Source organism: Engystomops pustulosus, chromosome 4 (assembly GCF_040894005.1).
Source record: "Engystomops pustulosus chromosome 4, aEngPut4.maternal, whole genome shotgun sequence".
In the NCBI taxonomy this organism is placed as follows: Eukaryota; Metazoa; Chordata; class Amphibia; order Anura; family Leptodactylidae; genus Engystomops; species Engystomops pustulosus.
The window spans coordinates 80,777,102-80,792,665 of NC_092414.1; the positions used below are offsets into that span (position 1 = coordinate 80,777,102).

At 39.0% G+C, this 15,564-nt stretch overlaps 1 protein-coding gene across 3 annotated transcripts in view; it reads left to right on the plus strand.

The window, feature by feature from the left end:
- PTPRQ (protein tyrosine phosphatase receptor type Q) overlaps nt 1-15,564 on the plus strand; it is a 212,927-nt gene that overhangs the window by 70,917 nt on the left and 126,446 nt on the right. For 2 of the 3 annotated variants that reach the window (XM_072146491.1, XM_072146490.1), the window contains exons 4-9: nt 4,958-5,119; nt 5,199-5,378; nt 7,414-7,521; nt 8,773-9,054; nt 9,414-9,695; nt 12,341-12,625. In XM_072146491.1, the coding sequence (XP_072002592.1) occupies nt 4,958-5,119; nt 5,199-5,378; nt 7,414-7,521; nt 8,773-9,054; nt 9,414-9,695; nt 12,341-12,625 (1,299 nt within the window). The remainder of the gene's footprint in view (nt 1-4,957; nt 5,120-5,198; nt 5,379-7,413; nt 7,522-8,772; nt 9,055-9,413; nt 9,696-12,340; nt 12,626-15,564) is intronic. The other variant, XM_072146492.1, reaches the window with a different exon arrangement.

Consider the following 15,564-nt stretch of genomic DNA (forward strand, 5'->3'; position numbering starts at 1 on the left):
ACAGTCAGTGTGTGTGGTGCAAACAGGTGTAGGTGACCTTCTTGACATGAAGACACCATCATTAGGCAGACGCTGCCACTGCAGTCAATAAAGCATTGTGCTTTCTTGGGATTGATATATTTTATGAGTAGTTAAATTGACAGATATATGGTTAAACTAATATTGCTACAGAGTTGAGCTAATGAAATAGACACTTTACATATAAAAGGTACAATATAACTCCTTCCAACCTCTTGAACTTTGTGATAAAAATGTAAGAATTGCTAGGTCATATCTTGCCCTGTAACCTGGACTGACCCAAAGGGATTTCCTGATTTTATATTATTAAGTTGCATTAATGTTTAATGACACATTTTGCAAACTTTTTTATCCCTTACATTTTCTAAGATCAGCAATTTAAAATATCCCTCTTTATACCCAGAGATGACACATATAGAAGAAACATGTTAATAGATTTTCAATATTTTCTCCAGTGTTAGCATCAATTGTTGTTTGTGAATTTTACAGCATTGATGCTAAATTAATATATTTCCCTTCATTCAAACATTTAGTTACTGTAGCAGGATCCAGAGGAGAAACCTTTGTACTTCTGCTGTATCAGGCTCATAGATTACTCCAAAGAATACAACTGTATATGTGACTTGGATAAGTTTATGGCTTTTGGATGTATGTACTTGACAGCAAGCAAAAATCTTGGAAATAATAGAAAAATAAGAAACTAAAGTAACTACAGTTACATAATATATTATGTAACTTAATTTTATTTGTATAAACCTTGCAAAGCAAAGAAAAATAAAAGCTGCAAACAAAACTGTTCAAAGTAAGACTTGACAATGTTAGAATGCACCAAATTTACAACAGTGTCTGATGATAAATCTGGCGCATCATTAAGATTTCTGGCCCATATATTTAATTATTTATTAGTTTGCTTAATTGGTGCAAGATTTTTTGGCACAGTTCTGGCATACATTGTTGCACCTTAAATGAAATCTACCATCAAAATCAAGCATGAAAACCAGGGACACCTACTCGTAGACCAATTTACCGTGACTGTGGTTCATTAGCATAATGTAAAAAGTTGTAGGCTATGCATAACAAATATAAGAAGATTAGCACAGTCATATTGTTTATTGATCTATAAGTCCCCCTGGTTTATTATGACGGATTTTGATTAAGCCTTGCCTTTTCTTCATAATCATTCCTGTCCTCAAAATAAGGCCCACCCCCTTATCTGTCATACCTGAAAAAGTGTCTAAAACATGCAACAGGGGACATTTATTCATGCATTTTCCCATCTTATGAATTATGAATGGTTGGCTGATACTATGTATCAAATGAACAAGTTTATTGATAAACTTTCTGACTTATGTACTAATCATATGAAAAAATGCTAAATTCTTTCATACATGTTTGTTTTGGGGGATGTTGAAGTTGAGTGGTCTGTGTAAAATACTTTTGTAGAATGTTTTAGGTACATATAATAAAGGATTTGGAAACGTAACTCCAAATAATCCAAGCCCCGTAATCCTGACAATAAAAAATGACTGAGGAGGTTAATGCAGATGCTGCTTAAATAGCTGCAAGTAAACTAGGCAAAAAACTTATAGAAATCATAGAAAAGATGATAACTCCCTTAATTACCCCAATAAAAGTTATACACAGAGACGGGCACATATCAAGCCCTTAACCCTGTGTAGCATTTCCCAAACATGAGTCCAGATGCCTTGCAAGCTTTTAGTGAGAAACCTGGTGTGAAATTTGATAAATTCGACAGGGCAGTTGTAAACCTGTACTTACCTCTTATAGTGGTCCCACTCTTCCACTCCGCGCTATGTCAGAACCGTTCCCTGAGGCAGATATGTACGCCTCCGATAACTTCCGTCCGCCTGCCACGCCCACTCTTCCCCTGTCAAAGCTCTGTATCAGGTATTGGGACAGGAGATGGGTGGCTTTCCAGGCGGGAGGAAGTTGTTGGAATGGAGGTAGCGTGCCCCTTTAAACAATGAGGGGTATGGCTCTGAACGAGGCACGGAAGACCGGGAGCACTGGAGGAGGTAAGTACAGGTTTATTTTTTTTAACAGACCATGTAAAGTCGAAAAACCCCTTTAATAAATGAATATATTAGTTTCAAACCATGTCCACATCACATCTTAACATTATTGTTCCCTGCAAAACATATATATAAATATATATATCAAAGTAAAAAAAAAAACAGGGAACTGCTCTCATTAGCCCCCATAGGCTAATGAGAGCAGTTACTGATATGCTAGGATTATATGGTTGACCCCTTTGTTGCAAGGATTATTACAGACTAAAATTCCCCCATCAAAAAAGCTGAAAATATTTTAATCCAGGATCTGGAGCTGCTCTGATCAACTGATGTTTTTAAAAGGGCCAAATCTTTTTTTTTTTGACCACCAGTAGCACAGCCAAATGTGTATCAGTGATAGAAGGTGTCAAATTTGACAGTAATACCTCTTAAGATGCTCATAAAAACTCAATGGCTGTTCAGCAAATGATTGTTTAGCTAACAGTTAGGTTTTTCTGACTCTCCAATAGAGGAAATGGAAAAAGGAAGATAATTGGCCACCACTACCTTGCCATGGTGTACCATGCCAGTGGTTAGTATAAATTATGTATCAGCCATGCCCCTTTGCCTCCCGAGAGAACAAGTTTTGAGAGATGTTAAAATCTGAACAGACTAAAAGTGTGTATTGATGGTTTAAGAGAAAGCTATAAAATAATTGGCAAATATTTCATAGCTTGTTACTTCTGCGACCAAATCCACATTCCTGGATGTATACAAACAATCTAACCATGAAGCCAAGTTTGTTAGTGAGAGAAACATATATTCTCCTCATACACAAATTTTTGATAACCTCAACAAGGACACTAAATACACAGCTGGAGTACTAGGCTTATTCTGTTCAACCACATGCACACAAATATATGCATGCAGTCTTTTCATGTGGTTTTTACTATTGCATTTATCTCTATTGATGTCATTTAGGAAAAAATGCCAAATTTCTTTGGCAGCGTGTTCTAAAACAGACCCTCAACCAACAAATATGGGGTGAATCAGGATTCATACATTGTCATTGATATTACACATCTGGTGACTTTCTGTAGCAGAGACGAGAACTGACTTGAAACATAATGTTTTGTTACTTCTCCTTTTATGAAATGTCCCAGAAGTAGAAAATTGTGTCACATTTATAAAATATATTCATACTTGCGAGAGGGGGTTAGGAAGCTGGACCAAAGAGGCAGATTCATTATACTGCAGTCACTTTATTCATACACATTGAAATGAACTTAACCTGTGATTGCTTTTTCTGCTGACACCGCTGTTCAGGCTGTCAACATCACATAAATACTCTTTCCACCCTTCAATTCTCCCAAGGTAATAAAAGAGCTAACAGAAAGTATTGATGACACTGGGAAGGTGATCTTTTATTCATTTTGCTGAAATAAGCAAATGGGGTTATTGTTAATAATAAGGATTTGGATAAAAAGTTTATATTTATTTATTCATTAAAAAAAAATTAGTCCTTTGCCAGCATCTCCTACAAAAGTTTATAGGATAGGAGCCAAGTTCATTCATCGTGAATGGGCCCTCACATGGGACTTTCTCATATGTCTGCATGCTTGTAGAGGACTTCTTGTTATATTGTTGTCAGCCCAGAAGGGGCCTCTGTGACTAAGGTAGGAGTCCTTGGGGCTCATTTGCATAATTAAAAAGAACAATTTTCTTCAAATTGAGGCTATTAGAAGACTAAGAAAGAAAGTATCTTGCTTCAAAGGACACACACCAGCATGTACACGTGCTTGGTGTAAAACACTGCATCCATGTGGTAGATTTCCTTTAAATCCTAAATGAGTTACACCCTATTTATCAATGGTTTTAGACCTTTTACAACAATAGGGCAGAAAATTAAGTAATCAATGTTAAGGGATTAAGTCCTTTCCATTAAGGATGGGTGCTATATTATGTAAAAGACACTCTTTTAAGTGACCCAGTGGAACCCAACCATAATACTCAAATGGTATCGGTGCATGAATAAGATTAAATTATCACTGTCAACCCATGACCTCATTGTGGGAAAGAATTTAGTAGCTATGATTAGTATCACAACCATGTATGGAATATTAATTGGCGCCTGACTATTTCCGGTCACATTTAAGTGGTTTTTTTTTTGCGCACACGATCGGATTTTGGCGCAGTCGCGCCAACTTGCAAGCAACACAAATCGGGGGGTGTGGCCAACGGACAACTCGACTGATTCGGACTAAGTGCGGGATTTACAATTCAAATTGTGTCACAAGACTGTAATGCACTCACATACACCGGGAAGAAGAAGGTGAACTCCGGCGGACCTCAGCGGGGAAGCAACAGCAGGAAAATGGACACACGATCTTGACTTCATCCTCGTCAGACAACACACCTCGGGGATCACGACAGGACCGGGTAAGTAAATCTGCCCCAATATGTCCAACAGATAATCCACCACACGTTTTATAAAGGGTAAAGGTAAAAAGTGCTTTTGGATGAAGGGGAGTAAGAATGAGAAATGCAAATATGAAAAAGGGCTGTGGAATTACTGGCTTCAAACTGTTATTGTATATTTGTGGCCCTCAATGGCCTATATTTTGCCATTTTAATTTCTTTCCTGATAATCTAATCACTGCGGACCTAATCACTGTTAGACCTTAACAGTTTAGTGCTAAAATGCATTGCTCACTAAAATTTAACTAATACCTGCATTATGTAACATTAACATGGAATGATAAATAGACATCTTATGATAAGAATATTCAACATTTATTCCAACTGTAGGATCTTGTAAAAGTGTTTTTTTTCATAAGCAACATGAATATTGCTTTGCATGTAGCAGAGTTTAATGTGTCGTTTCCCGAGCCTAAAAGGATGAATTATATTTCCTTCATTCTTTGCAGTTGTTGAGACTGTGCTGGATGGGATTGATATTGAGGCTGAACAGCTGTCCTACACGGTGGAGAGGCTTTTACCTTACACTGACTATACCATCAGTGTGTCTGCTTTTACTACAGTTGGGGAAGGACCACCAACGTATATTGTCCAAAGGACTAGTGAGCAAGGTACTATTTGGTCACCAAAGGCCAGTAAAAAAACTTAACAGCTAAGCATGAATTAACGCTTCCATGTCTTTATCTTTAGTTCCCAGCTCAGTGAATAACATAAGCTATCAGAACATCAGTTCGACATCAGTCATGGTTTTTTGGGACCCTCCCCTGGAACCCAATGGGATGATAACCCACTATACGGTCTATGCGATGGATTTATACACAAACGATGCTTTTCATGTGATAACAAGCAACACAAGCATGCTTTTAACAGGTGTGACCTCTATGTTTTATTGGTGGAAACCACTCAACAGACCACAGAACAGACTGATTTTTTATTCATAGTAACAGATATTGGTACTTCAGAGCTGATTATGTCAATTGTGAATAATGTTCTTGAATTAAACTAACTGTGGTCTCAAAAATGTTAATGACAATTGACAAATTCAGCTCTGATACATAAGCATGCTCGCATATGTACTAAATAGGGTGCATATGTTTGTAATAAAATCCAGAAAGGCTTTTTAAATTAAAGAGTGAAATATTTTGTTAAAATTAATGTTGTATAGATTATACCTATAACTTTCAAAGTGCAAAAAAAATGTCTGGGGCTTTTGAACATATTTTCAGCAATGCTGCTCAGTGTATCTGAAGCATCTTACATTATAGATATAAAGTGATTATTAAGAGTATGAAAGAAAAAAGACAAAGTATCTCCCTTTTTTCTTCCAAAATATAACCTGTTGACATTGGTGGGAGTGAGTCAGAGAAGGATTCTTCATTTCGGTTAATCCCCAAATCTAGAGAAATGTCTGTAAAGAGGTAAACTGGACTAAAGACCAGTGCTGATGCACAGTGAATGTGATAGATCTGCAGACACTGCTGTGTAATGATAGTCAGAAGAAAGCAACAGCAAGACTAGACCCGAAATAAACAAGATAGAGTCACATCACGTTATGCGCTGAAATGTCACCAGAGATGTCATTTACAGTACTAGTAAAGTGAATTGAATTTTACAAAATTTTAGCCATGTTACCAAAAAAACACTTCACAAATTGACCTTTTCAATGGTTTCTCTCTCAGATCTCCCGATTTGCAAGGAAGTACTAATAATCCTATGTACCATATATACTGATAAGCCGATATACCTAATTTTACCACGAAAAACTGGGAAAATGTATTGACTCGAGTATAAGACTAGGTTGGGAAATGCAGCCACTACTGTCTAATGAAATTCCCAGTAGTCTCCCCTCATCAATAAAATGTCCAGAAGTCGGCCCTTATGAATGAAATTTCCACAGCAGCTCCTCCAGTTAATATAATGTCAAGCTGAGTGCCCCATTAATGTATTGTCCAGCAGAGTGCCCCCATAAATGTAATGTTCAACAGAGTCCATCGATAATGCACTCTGCCGCAATTCACTAAGATGCGCCCAATATCCTGCATGTGTCGCTACCCTGCTCAGGTCTGCCAGGGTTCACCTTCTTCTTCCTGGTGCATGCAAGTACACTGTCTTGCAACACAATTTGAAAGTTAAATCCCGCGTCAGAATATTTCTAGTTGCCCATAGCAACCAATCACAGCTCAGCTTTAATTTTACCAGTGCTGATGGATATTTAAAGAGGAGCTGTGATTGGTTGCCACGGGCAACTAGAAATATTCTAACTTTCAGACAGCTTGATAAATCTGCCCCATAGTGTCCCACTCAGACACTGCAGATGGTAATCTAGTTGCAAAGACAGGACTCTATTGGGGAGATATATCACTGACTTTTGGCGTAAAAAAGTGGCAAAAAATAGTGAAGTGGTTTTTTTTGGCAATTTGTTTGTAGTCAAAACATCGCAAGGGCCTTTACCCGCCACTCAGAAATAGTGGCTTAAACATAGAACCACTGCTAGTCCAGGGCTGTGCAAAGCCAGATTTAGGATTTGTGATTTTTTTTTTTAAATAATTCCAAAAAAGTTGCAAGGTACACTCCTGGTGTATGTGCTGTTTCAATTATTTTACTCTACTTGTGATTATTTTTAAAAAAAATCCAGAAAGATTTATTAAAGGGCTAACACCACTTTAATAAATCTGAAAAGCATTGGAGCTCCAAATGCAGATATAGAACTATCGCAAAGAGCCTGTCTAATAATAAATAACCCCTTTGATCATACGCCTGGAGGTCTGGTTTCTACCCATGTAGTTAAAGTTACATACAGTTGGCCTTTCATTAAAAATAACGGAATATATACTACTCTATAACAAGCTGAATAACTACTCAATATTGAGATACCTTTATTGACTAATTACTTGATTCATTTTAGGGTTGAAAAAGTATACAGATTATAAGGTGCGGGTAACAGCTTCAAACTCAGCAGGCGAGAGTGCCGTTTCTGAAGAAACTAATATTTTTGTGCGCACACTTGAGGATGGTAAGATTAAATATAATATTTGGAAATGAAGAATATACTGTAATATATTTATCTATTAAATTTGTCACAAATTTGCCACATGAGAACATATGGCTTTGGCGACCTTGATAAGAGTTATTTTAGGAAATGCACTCGGATGCCATCCTGGTGCAGTTAATTTTTCACTCAAGTAGCTGAGAGCTGTAAAAATCAAATGTGAAATTCTGACACTTCTCCAATCACAACAGGACTACAAAAACACATGGTCAGATAGCACTACAATATCACTAGGACTGAAATTGGATCACATTCCTTTTCACTGACCAATATTTGACACTTCATAGGCAACTGGCCTACAGTCCAATCCACATGTATCTGCACCATGTTACCAATGTAGAATGTCTGCTGTTTTCAGACCATGTGTCTCCAGCTTCATACCCATTTGATGTGAAAAGGCAGTCAGAAACATAATTCAAAAACATATTATATACATAGATAATGTTAACCATACATTCAGATTGGTTTGTTTTTTAGTGACAACCCAAAGTCCCCCATTAACATCCCCACATTATGTTATACAGGCAGTCCCCTACTTAAGAACACCCAAATTACAGACAAGCCCTAGTTACAGACGGACCCCTCTGCCCACTGTGACCTCTGGTGAAGTTCCCTGGATGCTTTACGTTTGTCCCAGACTGCAATAATCAGCTGTAAAGTGTCTGTTATGAAGCTTTATTGATAATCCTTGGTTCCATTACAGCAAAAAAATTTTAAACTACAATTGTCACTGGGGCAAAAAAAAAAAATGGTTGTCTGGATGTACAATTATAAAATATACATTTTCGACTTGCATACAAATTCAACTTAAAAACAAACCTATGGAACCTATCTTGTAGGTAACCTGGGGACTGCCTGTATATAGTTTTTTTTAGATGCATACAAGTTACAGACACTTATACCACACAAAGTGATATCAAATTCATAGTACACATGTAATATAATTGCAACTTTATAAATATTATAAGGTTTTATGGTAATTGATGGTGTCCAGAAATGATAACACATGATGCTGACACACATAATAACCACCATGTCAGCATCCCTGAGGCTGCGTTATGCTGTGTTACCAGGAACAATATACTGTATATCCATAAAGCTGTTGCTGGTTGTTGAGGTTTTGGCCATAGTTGCCTCGTGGCTATTGCTATGTGTATCACCAATCTGACCTAATCTGCTTACTATGTAACACATGTACAATCTATCATCTTTTAGCTCCAGGATCACCACCTCAGAATCTGGTTTCAATTGGTTTTAATGCAACTTCTATCAATCTGGAGTGGTCAGCACCTGCAGAACCCAATGGCATCATTGTACTCTATGAAATTATCTACACAAATTCTACAGTGATACTTTCTGAAAACACAACGGAAACAACCTTCACCATTACTGATTTAAACCCATACACTCTTTATAGGATTTATGTCCGAGCTTACACCCAATTTGGACATGGAAACCAATCAACACCAATACTCTCAGTAATGACATCTGAAACTGGTAACTATACAGGGCTTGAAGTGAATCTGGAATATATGGATATAATCTGGATATAAGAATTGGATAGAGGAGAATGTGTTGAAATTGGGTATATATTTCTTTGCCTTTAATATTTTTACGTAAGAGCAAATTTACACAGATTTATGTCTATCCAACATATAAAGAGTGATTGACAGTTGCCTCATATGAGCTTGTATACAGAGAGAACTGTCAATCCCTCTCTATGGTTTGGAGGACACACAAGCGTTATCTATGTCATAAAGTAGCTGTATTCTACATAGATTTACTAATAGATAAAATGATACTGAATAACAATGTATTTATTAGTAAAACTGAGTTTATTTTTGTATAATTTTCAGCTCCAAGCAGTCCTCCCTATGATTTGCTTTACCGTAATTTGTCATCTACTAGAGTATTGCTCACATGGCAACCACCAATTTCCGCCAATGGAAAATTACTATTTTATGTGATTAATTACTGGAATTCCACACATTCGTTGACAGAAAAAAGCAATGATTCATTAATCATTTTGTTTGATCTTAAAAAATATTCTGAATATCAAGTCGTGGTATCAGGTCACACAATACATGGAGATGGAAATCAAACCAGTGACATCCTATACATGACTACTATGGAAGACGGTAAGTTAAAGAAACCTATAAAGGGACATACATCAGTAACTTCACAAATTTTTAATGGTTATTGTTACTCTGTAGTTAACTACTATTCCAAAGCATTATGTATGAAACACTCAGATCTTGAAGTTTCAAGAACTAAGGCCTCTAGAAAGTAGGATATTTATTTGGATCCTTCCAACATCCAAGCTCTGATACCCTGGCTTCACTGTAGATGTCATCCCACCTTTGTATCCAGAATCCACAGTGTCTCTTAAATGATATTAGATATACATATAGGGGTTATTTATCATATCATGTATGATGTTCCCACCATCCCTCTTGAATGCTGCATATATCAGGCGGTGATAAATGTACCTCATTGTGCAGATTACACTGATATGAGATTAAAGTTTAATTGTTTTTTATATACTCAAACAAGAGCTATAAAAGTAAAAATGTATTAAAAGCAATATTTCTATACAAATATCAAGTGCCTCAACCAATCCAGGGTTTAGTCTCTTCTGGCTTCATCAAGGGAATGAATAAGCCTTAAGATGCAAATCCTTGTGTGGGGCAAGGTGTTTGGAGTTTTTATGGATATATTGCTTTTAATTGTTAAGGTATAGGCATGAACATTTATTTGCATGTACAGTGGGTACAGAAAGTATTCTGACCCCCTTATATTTTTTACTGTTTGTTACATTGCATCCAACTGGTAAGATCAAAATGGTTGACAGAAATAAACAGAAATGTTGATATTTTTTCTGATTTATAAAACAAGAAAACTGAAATATTACATAGTCATAAGTATTCAGACCCTTTGCTATGACACGAATATTTAAATGGGTATTCCCAAGAAGACAAGTTTCTTAAATGTACTCAGGATAACAAAATAACACATTCTCTATTTCACTGTTATTCACAAAAATACAGCATTTCACAGATATAAGTCCAACCTGTATCTATCAGTTCTGGTGCACACAATTTCAGTTCTCCCTAGAAATGACCTGGTAACTTCTGACTAGGGTCAGGGAACCCATCTTGGATTTCTTTGTGAGAGCTGTGGAGCTGAGCTTCTCTCTCTCTCTGCTCCTTGCACTTTTGCCCTGCCCAGGATGGAGCTCATACTGACACAGTTACTGAGTTCCTGCTGGCAGCAGCCAGAGGAGAACTACAAGATACAGACACATAAGTTCTTTTTCTGGGGAACCACAACAGATCTAGTTTGTTGTGGATGTAACAGAGCTGACCTTTATTTTATGCAATAGGCATCTCGTGGATCTCATCATCTCTGATCTGTCTCAACTCTCTTTCTATGTTGTCAGATACAGTACACTGTTCAGAAGCCAGATGAAAGTGTATATAAAGCTGTACCCTGATAATGTAACCATACTGTCAGCTCACAAAACTAGATGGATCATAATGAGTCTGCTTAGAAAGTCCTCGTCCACACCCTGGAATTTTACACTGACCATCACTGAGTGATAGGAGCTAAAACAGAAATAAAACTGAGTAAAATTGTAAAGTAAAAGGTTAAACATGATCTTTATTCTCTTTATCTTTGAGAATTTTCTTTCATGGGAAAACCCATTTAACTCATATGCAGTCCTTTTTCTTCTCATCCTCCTTGAGATGGTTCTACTCCTTCATTGGAGTCCCGCTGTGTTTAATTAAACTGATTGGCCTAGATTAGGAAAAGCACACACCTGTCTATATAAGACCATACATCTCACAGTGCATGTCAGAGCACACGAGAATCATGAGGTATAAGGAACCGCCCAAGGAGCACTGCGACAGAATTGTGGCAAGGCACAGATTTTGACCAGGTTACAAAAGTATTTTCATAGCACTCAAGCTTCTCCTCAGTGTGAGAGATATGAAAGCCTGTATACAGTTTGCAAAAAGCACATGAAGGACTCCCAGACTATGAGATATAAGATTCTCTGGTCTGATGAGATGAAGATTGAACATTTTGGTATTGATTCTAATCAGACACTGCTCATCACCTGCCAAATACAATTCCAACAGTGAAACATGGTGGTGGCAGCAACATGCTATGGGGATATTTTTTAGCTGCAGGGACTGGACGACTGCTTGTAATTGAAGGAAAGATGAATATGACCAAGTACAGAGGTATCCTGAATAAAAACCTTTTCCAAAGTGCTTTGGACCTCAGACTGGACTGAAAGATTCACCTTCCAACAAGACAATGATCCTAAGCACACATATAAAATAAATCAGTGGCTTCAGAGCAACTCTGTGACCATTCTTGACTGGCCCAGCCAGAGCCCTGACCTAAACGCAATTGAGTGTCTCTGGAGAGACTTGAAAATAGCCATCCACAAATGTTCATCGTCCAACTTGAGGTAACTGGAGAGGATCTGCAGGGAAGAATGGGAGAGGATCCCCAAATTCAGGTGTGAAAAACTTGCATCGTACCCAAGAAGACTCATGGCTGTACTAGTTCAAAAGCAAGCAAAGTGTCTGAATAGTTATAACCATGTGATATTTCAGTTTTTAATGTTTAATAAATTAGCAAAAATATCTACCATTACTGAAAATCACCTGTATTATATAATTATAGTAATTATAATTTTTTATTTTTTGTAAATATCCAAGTAATACTGACATGGGTTTATGCAACTTTTGTCTCTATGTTCTTTCTGCAGTTCCTGATGATCCACCTTATAACCTGTCCTTCAGAATTCTAAGCTCTACTTCCATACAAATGTTTTACTCTCCACCTTCTTCTCCCAATGGTGTGATAAAATATTATACCATCACTTGTCTTAGTGTTGAAGATACTGCTCAGCATTATAACAGCAGTAGCCATTCTGTAATAATTAGTGGTCTCAAAAAATATAGTGACTACAATATCACTGTTAGTGCAAGTACATCTGTGGGAACCGGACCAAGAACTAGTAGATTACTTTTAGTAAGAACTGGTGAAGATGGTAAATTATACTTTTTTACCTACTGTACTTGTCATGCATGTTTCTCACAAGCCTTATAACAAACACTAACAATTGTATTGTAAAATAAATTCATTTTATACACAGAACACTATGAACCACTCTTTTCAGAAACATGTGGTATAAGGGGGCTGATTTGTCCCCCACTATTTAGTGTTACTTGTGGTAGTTTTGAACTTTTTCTAGATTTTGCATCTCTTACATCCTTTTTAAAAAGTAGTGGGGGTTCATAGACAGGGTTGGACTGGCCCAGCGGTGTGCCAGTGAAAGCTTTGGTAGGCCCCGTACCTGCTGACTACAGCCCCCCATCTGCACTGACTCCGTCCCTTTGGCTGTTAGCGACCTCAACTCTGTGCCCTTCGGATACAGATGGAGTTGAAAGCAATTATGAAGCAGATGTGCAGCATGTTGGTAGGTATGATAGGTAATCGCCTGCCGGCCTGTTGTACACAGCAGCAGAGATGAAGAGAAGAGGAGCTGCTAGGGAAAGGTGATTATATGGTGTTTGTTTTTTTAACTAAATTACAAATAGGAGAGGGAGCCACACTAAGAGGGATAAGATGAGGGGGGCGAACAAAAAGATGGGGGGATAAGAAGAGCAACAATTAAAAAGAGGTAGATGAGAGGGGCTGCAAAAAGGGGGAAAATGAGAGGGGGCCCAGAAAATGGTAAGGGGGGCAACAAGATGGGGGAGTCCACAATGAGTGGTAGAGGTAAAAGTGGGTCAGAAAAAGAGGGGTAGATGAAAGAGGGAGAGATACAAGGGGACAACATTAAGAGGAGGGAGGTAAATTGGGCCATAAATGAGGGGGGTGAGAGAGGGTTAAAGGGGGCCCATAATAAGAGGAGGAGATACAAGGGGGCAACATTAAGAGGAGGGAGATGAGAGAACCACAAATGAGAGGGGGAACAGAAGATGAGGGGGGCAACAGCATAGGAGGGGAGCTGAGAGTAAGTCAGAAAAAGAGGGGGAGATGTGGGGGGGCATGTCAGGGGGGCCATAATAAGATGGGGAGGGGGGTGGGGCTACAAAATGAAGGGGAGATGAAAAGGGGCACACAATAAGAGGGGGAGATACAAGGGGACAACATTACGAGAAGGGAGATGAGAGGCGGCAAAGAAGATGTAGCGGGCCCACAATGAGAGCAGGTCAGAAAAAAAGGGGGAAATACCAGGGGTTTCACAATAAGAGAGGGGGAGATGAGGTGCTACAAAATGATGGAGGGGGTGAAAGGGTATCGACAATAAGAGGAGTAGATAGTGGAGGGCCCATAATTAGAGGGAGGAGATGACAAGGGCCACGATAAGAAAGGGAAGTGAGAGGGGACCTACAATGTAAGGAGGAAATGAGGGACTACAATATGAAGGGGAGATGAGGGGCCAAAATATTAAGAGTAGAAGAAAATATCACAATATCAGGAGGAGATTAGAGGGGCCACTATTTGAGGGGGAGATGATGGGGACCACAATATGAGGGAGAGTTAGGTGGCCACACTATGAGGAGGAGATGAGGGGTCACAATATGAAGAGGGAGATAAGGGGTCACAACATGAGGAGGGAGATGAGAGGCCACAATATGAGGAGGAGATGAGGGGCCGCAATATGAAGGGTAGATGAGAGTGTTATAATATGATGGGGAGCTGGGGAGGCACCAATTGCTTTAAAAATAAGGCCCTGCTTATTGCTGGATTTAAGGCCATGTTCACAAGATGTGATTGAATTGTATTTTAAAACTTATATCAAGTGCATCTAGAGAATCTCCTCCTTGAGCACAGATTTCTTTAGACCTAGACGCTTGTGTTTGGTAAGTAGTGACATCTGTTTTACCATGTTAAGAAAACACTTGCTGCTGTCAGAAACAAGTGTTTAGGTCTAGACATTTGCAACATAAAGGGGCACATTTACTTACCCGGCCCATTCGCGATCCAGCGGCGCCTTCTCTGCACAGGATTCGGGTCCGGCTGGGATTTAAGAAGGTAGTTCCTCCGCCGTCCACCAGGTGGCGCTGCAGCGCCGAAAATAATCTTAACGCCCCGGAATGCACCATCCCATAGAAGGTGAAGGTGAGCGCTCCCCAAGCGACACATTTTCGGTTTTTAAATGCGGCGGTTTTTCCGAATACGTCGGGTTTTCGTTCGGCCACGCCCCCCCGATTTCTGTCGCGCGCATGCCGGCCCCGATGCGCCACAATCCGATCGCGTGCGCCAAAAACCCGGGGCAATTCATGTACAAGCGGCGCAAATCGGAAATATTCGGGTAACACGTCGGGAAAACGCGAATCGGGCCCTTAGTAAATGACCCCCAAAGTCTCAAAAAGAAGCCAAAATTTGCGTCTTCCAGGATAGGAAAAACTGAACATGTATCACAAGTAAAAAGACAGGATCATACATAAGGTGCAAAAACTAGCCGCCAAAAGTCTCTATAATTTACCTCATAGAGACCAAACTATGATACATGTGCCCCATAATTTCAATGTGGCCTAAAAATGTACATTTAATATTCCCATGTAGCAGTAGGCGGGCCCCCAAAATCAATTATACTGATGGGCCCTTGGTCCCCCAGTCCACTATGGTTCATGGACAACAGGAGCATACCGAAAACAACAGGTGGTTTCTTTGAAATGTCTCATAGAAACACTGCATATGTCAGGGGTACAAAGAGCCCCTTTTTTAAGTGACCAAGATTGGCCCAGCAAATAGACAATGGGGCAGATTTACTTACCCGGTCCATTCGCGATCCAGCGGCGCGTTCTCTGCTCTGGATTCGGGTCCGGCCGGGATTTATTAAGGTAGTTCCTCCAACGTCCACCAGGTGGCGCTGCTGCGCTGAAAGTCATCTCATCGCGCCGGAATTCACCACCTCGGACCAGGTGAAGATAAGCGCTCCCCAAGCGACACTTTTTCGTTTTTTAAATGCGGCGG